Source organism: Desmodus rotundus, chromosome X (genome assembly GCF_022682495.2).
Source record: "Desmodus rotundus isolate HL8 chromosome X, HLdesRot8A.1, whole genome shotgun sequence".
Classification (NCBI taxonomy): Eukaryota; Metazoa; Chordata; class Mammalia; order Chiroptera; family Phyllostomidae; genus Desmodus; species Desmodus rotundus.
This window is the reverse complement of record NC_071400.1, coordinates 60090643-60097321: the sequence shown is the minus strand read 5'-3', so window position 1 is coordinate 60097321 and position 6679 is coordinate 60090643. Positions and strand designations below refer to the sequence as shown.

The 6679-nt window shown below is 56.9% G+C and overlaps 1 protein-coding gene across 2 annotated transcripts; it reads right to left on the bottom strand.

The window, feature by feature from the left end:
- Window positions 1–2141: 2141 nt before the first annotated feature.
- On the bottom strand, window positions 2142–6208 carry SSR4 (signal sequence receptor subunit 4). Of its 2 annotated transcripts, none has more exons than XM_024551156.3 (6): window positions 6003–6208; window positions 4004–4119; window positions 3110–3184; window positions 2858–2947; window positions 2492–2557; window positions 2142–2300 (listed from the first exon to the last, which is right to left on the bottom strand). In XM_024551156.3, the coding sequence occupies exons 1-6, from the start codon at window positions 6067–6069 to the stop codon at window positions 2196–2198; spliced, it is 519 nt and encodes a 172-aa protein (XP_024406924.1). In that variant the 5' UTR covers window positions 6070–6208; the 3' UTR covers window positions 2142–2195. The 2 variants fall into 2 exon arrangements, with proteins under 2 accessions (XP_024406924.1, XP_024406923.1); XM_024551155.4 differs by having other exon boundaries at window positions 4004–4122; window positions 6003–6186.
- Window positions 6209–6679: the final 471 nt, after the last annotated feature.

Genomic DNA, 6679 nt, shown 5'->3' with positions numbered 1-6679 from the left:
AATTAAAAAATGACAACAGCCAACACAATAGCCATCCATTGGGAATGAATCAATTATACCTTTTTTGGTCAGATCGGCAAACATATTTCCTGGCCTTGACTGGTGTGGCTCGGTGGATTTAGTGCCAGCCTGCAAACCAAAGGGTCACCAGTTCTATTCCCAGCCAGAGCATGTGCCTGGGTTGCAGGCCAGGTCCGTCCCCAGCTGGGGCTTGTGAGAGGCAACCAACTGACATTTGTCTTGTGCATTTATCTATTTCTCTCCCTCTAAAAAGTAAACAAATTTTTTTTCTGGTGTTTTGCAGATTTTTAGTTATTAATGTGTGTGTGTTATGAGCTGCTTGAGAGGTGCCCCACTCTTGCTCTGGTGGGGAGTTGGTGTGTGGTCCAGTGCTCCAGGAATGTGGGCCAAGACAGGCCTAGAACCTGGAGTCCCTTGGTCATACGAAAGCCAGCAGTAGGGTGTGGCTCTCACTGGTTCTTGGACAGGTGGCACCAAGAGGGTTAGCAGCCCTTGGCCACTGATACCCTAGAGCAGTGACTTCACATTCGGGGCTCACTGCCCTTGGGCAGGTGGTGGAGTCGGGATCAAAAAGAGTCACTGGGCTGCAAGCAGCTGCCTTGCCCGCCCTGCCCAGGCTGTTTGCACAATGCACACTGTGAGGACCTGTCTCCTTCACCTTAGAGAGGGAGGGGGAGCCCTGACCACCACCAGCAGGCTCCCCTTGGGCTCCCTCTGCTGGTCTTTCTCGAATCTAGAAACTGGCAGGCAGTAGTCCTAGCCAGGCTTGGTCTTCTACTCAGTCCTAACTCTCCTGCTGGACTGCTTTTGGGGGGTGAGGACCCAGCTCTTCAGAGCCTTCTCACTCCTAGTTGCTCCCATCCTGATGAGCAGGGAGAGGCTGGTGTCCCATAGTCTGGAGGAGGTCCCCAGGCAGTCTCACCCAGGTCACAAACCACTTGCACCCTCTCAGCTCTTCCTACCGCTATGGAGGACCCAGCTCAGAAACTGAGGAGCCCCTGTTCTCCCAGGTAGGTTTTGGGCCTACTCTCCTTTGCGAGTGCAACCTATCTGGAGGCTTCTACTGTGTTCACACAGCCCCATTACACAGCCAATGGTGATCAAGCACCAGGGTGCTGGGGCTCCACCAGAACGCCCAATGACCCCTCACTGAGAACCCCATGGGAGGCAGTCACCAGATCAGAGCTGAGCACACTGACTTGGACCATGCATGTGGGAAGGACTCCCCTGGGATTTGCCATCTAGCCTTTTTGGATCCCAATCTCGGCACCTCTGCAGCCACGGGTGGCACCAGTGAAACTGGTCTGGGGAGGGCTGAAGGTTGACCTGGAGCAGGAACAGGCATATCTGGTGTCCTGAGGGGCACTGGGTGCTCGGTGCAGGGTCACTAGGAGAGCAAAATGCAAGGCCAAACGAAGAGGCTAGCAATGGGCTCCACAGGGGCATGAGGGTCAGGGTCATCTTTTTCCTGTGCCTTCTGTGTCCCACCTGCCACCATGAAGTGGGAGCACACTGGGAAGCAACATGGAGGGGACAGGGTATAGTGTTTAGAATGACCATGCCCCAGACAGCCGCCAGGTTATCAGCTTCAACCACATCAGTAAAATAGGGGCACTCACAATGTACCACAGGAAAAGCCCAGGAGTGCGTCAGTGCGTGGCTTTTGCCCTGGGCTCCAGACACAGGAGCCATTCTGCAGGCCAGGTGTGGCGTTGTCTACATGTGTTGCTGACTGCCTGAGTCTCAGAAGCTAGGTAGTTGCATTCCCAATGGCAGGCAGTCAGAGGTTCCTATCTTAGGCAGGCCAGAGGGGCTAGGGCATGGCAGTCCTCTGCCAGAAGACAGCATGTGCTGGGAGAGAGGGCGACTGTCCCACTCAAATCAATGCAGGCAACAGGGAGAGAGGGGGACAACGGGCACTGGGGGCCCCAGGCAGGGAAGGCTTGGCTGGGGGCTGAGGAAGGAGAGCCTGCAACAGCAAAGAGCAAAGTAAATCCATGAGACAGGAATTTCAGCCCTGTCTGAACTCAGTGCTGCCAGGGTGGACTGTCCAGGGTGGACCAAGAGATGCTGGCTGCCCAGCTCTGACTTGTGTGGAAGGCAAAGTGTGGCAACGTAAGTGAGGAACCATGTCACTTTATTGAAAGAAGCAAGGGGGGCTGAGGGCGCTGCCCTCAGGCCTGGATGTGGCTCTTGGCATTGAAGGCCAGGTAGTAGATCACTAGGCCAATGACTGCGGCCAACACCTCGGTGGAAACCCAGGGCCCGTTCCAGGTGCCCTGCAAGAAAGGAGACCAAAGCATGCTCAGGGGATGGGTGGGCAAGGGCCCCAGCCAGCCCTGGTTACCCTCCTGGGGCAATAAAAACTCCGGGGCCAGCTATGGCCCAGCCCCCACCCCCTAAAAAAGGATGAGGTTTGCTGTGTGCTTGCTGCTTCTCAATACCAGGTCAGCCTCTTCAGCTCACTCACCCGATGGTCCACACTGACTGTGAACAGGGGTGGGATGATTGAAATGTCTTCGTTATTTCTCTGAGCCTGTAAGGGAGGCGCTGGAGTTAGGGGTGCTGCTGAGTGGGGTGGGGTAAGAGAGGCAGGACCACTGGCTTGAGTCATGGAAGAAGAGGGGAGAGAAATGTAAGGGAGAAACACAGAAGGTACAAGCACAGGTGGAGCAAGTGGACAGGAAGGCGCCCGCCCAGCCTTCCTGCTCCTGTAAGCAAGGCCCCAAGTGGCCCGGAGCTCCAGGACGAGGGGGCTGTAGCGTGGGAGGTGGCTGTGGCAGGAGGGTATGCCCTCCCTCCTGCAGGCCTGGACAGGGCTCCAGGTGATACTCACCTTCCTCAGGAGGCTGTAGGACTCCTCGTCGAAGAATCTGACCTCATAGGTGCCTGCGTGGGCACTCTTGTGGTCTAGGCTCCAGGATACCTGGGTTGGGTGTTTGGTGCCGGGTGGGTACAAGGGACACGTCAGGGCTCCCCTGCCAGTGCTAATAACCCTGCCCCTGCTTAACCAGGCCACCTCCAGGGTTCCAAGTCATACCAGTGAGTGGTGGTCTCCCCCCAAAACGACAACCAAAGCATCCCTTACCTGATAGCGCCCCACATCCTGGCCCCGGGTGACAGGAAATTGTTTTCCACTGACATCAGCATAAAGAGCCATATTCTAGGGGAGGTGACAAGGGGAGAGTCATGCTCCCTTATCTGGCTGTTGGCAGAGGCCCCACAGTGCTGCCCACAGCACCTGTGGTCTGTGCAGGGAAGCCGGGCATATTTGGGGACTGCAGTGTGTCTGGCGGAGGAAGGCCTGACACAACCCAGAGCCTTGCCAGGGAGCCTACAACACGGACGCTGTCACTACCTGTTTCCTCAAACAGGGGGTGGGGACCACACTCCCCTCATGACCTGGCCTTCTTAAACCACAGCAAACCTGTTAACTGTGAACAGGGTGGGACAATTGAAGCGTCCTCATTATTTCTGAGCCTGTAAGAGGGTGCTGGGGCCAAGGGGTGCCCAATAAGCTGCCCAAGAAGTGTTGTACCCAAAAGGCCCAACTTCCTTCTTTGGATTTTTGGGCTGCAGGTTAAGGTCAGGGGCTGAGGCCAGGTCTCCTCAGTCTTAAAATTACAAAGTACCCACATGAGCATAGACCTTGGCAAAGAGCAACCAGAAAAGGGATGAAGGAGCCTGGGGACTGACCCCTGGCTGTCTATCAGTTCCACGTACATGCTTTCAAGACACGGCAAAGTGTCTACCTACATTACTGCACCTAGACAATGCAGACCAGGCAGCTTAGGAGAATGTTCTTTAAACACCTGCTAGAGTCAGATCTTGGAGTGCCCTGATCCCTCCTGCACCTGGGAATCAAAATCCATACAGGTCACTGAGTCTGACCCCATCAACTGCCAGTTGAGTAGCTGATGCCCAAAGCTCACTACCCGCCTCTCACCCCAGCGCCCTCCTGGCTGAACACCCACTGCCTCACCTGGACCCTGTTCTTGCATGTCAGGGAAATCTCCACGATGAAGACAGTCTCAGTGGAAATGACGGCGTCAGAGGTTGTGTAGTAGGAAGGGGTGATCTGGGGCTCCACGCAGGCCTCTGCTGTGGGGAGGAGGCAGAGAGATGCCTGGGTAAAGCCTAGCTTGTGCATGCTGGGCCAGGGGGCAGAAGGGACCACCCTGACGCCAACTCCCACACTTCATCCACTGAGGACACACGGGCCCTTTGGACCCCGCCATGTAGGACATGGGAGACACATATAAATGATCAGTCAGAAGTGCAGTGGCAAGGAGGGGTGGGCAATGGGAAGGCTTTGTTCAGGTAGAATCTCAGTGCAAGGGCGAAAGAAGAGGTGAGTCTGTGTGTGGGTGGCTGCATGGATTCACTGCACAACTTGCGTCTGTCCCTGGACCTACAGGCAGGGAAGCCCTGCAATGGTTTGGGGCTGCAGCTTGCCCTGGCCTGTAGCACCCCAGAAGCCCATGGGGCTAAGCTGACTTCAATTCAGAGCCATGAAGAGCCCTAAAGTTTACTGAAGGTGTCCTCCGCAGACATTGAACATGGTGCTGCTACTCAAGCACGTGGGCTTTCAAGATGAAGGGAAGGGTCCCTGACCCCAGCCACAGTTGACAGAAGGCCAACACTAGCCCCAGTGTTTCCCAAGGGAAGGGAATGGGAGTTGTTCTGGATCCAGATGCAAAACTTGTCTCCTTGAACAGGGCTGCTCTGAGAGAAAGAATGCTGCCTTAGCCATCTCTGCACTGCTGGAGGCTACAGAGAAAAGGGTGCCACCTAAGTGACAGGGCACCAAGTAAATGCTACCAATAGTAAAGTTTTCAGTCAACTGCTCTCTGAATGTGGTCTCCGGCAGTGCTGTGCCTTAGGTTGGGGCAATCAGAGAAGGTTTTGGGTTTGGACACCCGGAAGATGCCTGGGAACACTGGTGGGGCTGGTTCTCAGGAGCCACATCCCACAGATCCTTCTGTGCCCTGCTAAGCTTGGCCTTTTTTCCGTGGGCACTGTGGAAGCACCAGAGGGTAATACAGCCAGGCTTGTCCTTCCCAGACACCACTGGCTACAGCATGGAGAATTCCTGAGGGATAAGAGAGAAGGGTGCAGGCAGGAGGCCATTTAGTCTGGTGAAAAATTCCAGGCACCAAGGACGCTGGCTTGAAGTAGGGCAGGTAAAGTGAATGCACAGAAAGTGCCCCCTCCCCAGCCCAGCCCCCAGACAGCTCTGGCTCTTGCAAGGACGTCCTTCTCAACACACTTCTGGACTCCAGTCTGAGCTCAATCCTGCCACTAGGTGTTAAGAATCTCCCAAAAATGTCAACTGATCTGACTGGGGTGGCTCAGCTCTGCTGAAAAGCCTTTTAAGGTTACCTCAGGGCCTCGGGTAAAAAGTCAGAAGTCAACAGTCTGGCCTGACACTCAAGGCTCCCGCTTACCTTAACCTCTTCAGCTCCGATCTAACTCGCCCACGCTCATGGCCACTCTGCCTGGGCAGTACCTGCTCCCTCTTCACTTAGAGCTCCCTTCCCGGGAAGGCCTGGCCCCACCGCACTTGGTCAGGTGGCTCCTCTCCACCAACCCAGATTCTCGCCCCATCACCCAGAGCTGTACAGCTCTGCTCCTGTACGACCCTCTTCCGAGACTAGGAGCTCCGGGAGAGGGAGCAGGGACGTGTGTCACTTTCTCTGCTGGAGATGGGAGCTGGGTGCACGGGAGAGGCTCTGAAACTCTTCCCCGAAGCACACGGGGCAGGGGGAAAGGTTTGGCTGTTTCTTCCTGCAGTCTGGCTGCTGGGTAAAGGTGTGTGGTGCAGGAGCGCGTGGTGGCCTTGGTCGTCGCGCCCCGAGGCCACCTGCCTCTCGGAGGAAAAAGGCCCAGAACCCCGTTTAGCCCGCACCCCTCCTACCCGCCACGCACCACCAGTGGTGGGAGAGAAGCTCGACAGAAACGAGCTCCTGCCATGCCGCTACCTGAGCAGCAGGAGAGGCCCGACAACAGGAGTAGCGCCAGGGCGCCGAGAGATGCCAGCGCCGACATCGCTTCTTCTATGCCGAGGTAAAAAGGGAGCGACTTTACTGTGCACGAGGGGCAGATAAGGAAGCGCGACGCGTAAGAGAACGCAGCAGCCAATCAGACGCCGGCAGGCCGGGCGGGCCTGTGACGTCGCTGGCGGCACTGACGTGTCCTCTCACCAGCCCAGCGGCCCAGCTGGGAGCCCCTCAAGATGGCGGCGGTGGCTCCGTTCCCGGCGCCGGAAAAGGGCGTGAGAACAGGCAAGCCCTGCGCGTGCGCATTTCCAGGCCCTCGCCCACTCCGCAGTCTTTGGGCTCCTCCGAAATCTCGCGAGAGCGGTGTTTGCGTGTTGGGAAGTGCCGTGGTTCTCACTTTCCGTCATGGCGCTGAAGGTGGTGATGGCCGTAGGCGGCACTGCGAAGTCAGTGCTCAGGCCAGCCCTCCTCTGCCGTCCTTGGGAGGTGAGAGCGGGGAGCGGGAGGCAGGGACAGCCGCAGCGCTTGGTGGGGGTCCTTGCCCCCCGTTGGGCTCCGATGTGGGGCCTGCCCCTCTACAATGTCCTGCAATCCGATTGGTTGCAGGCCTGGGGAGAGGGCTGTGCTCTGGAGTTGATTGGTCGCCTCCGTTGTCAGTG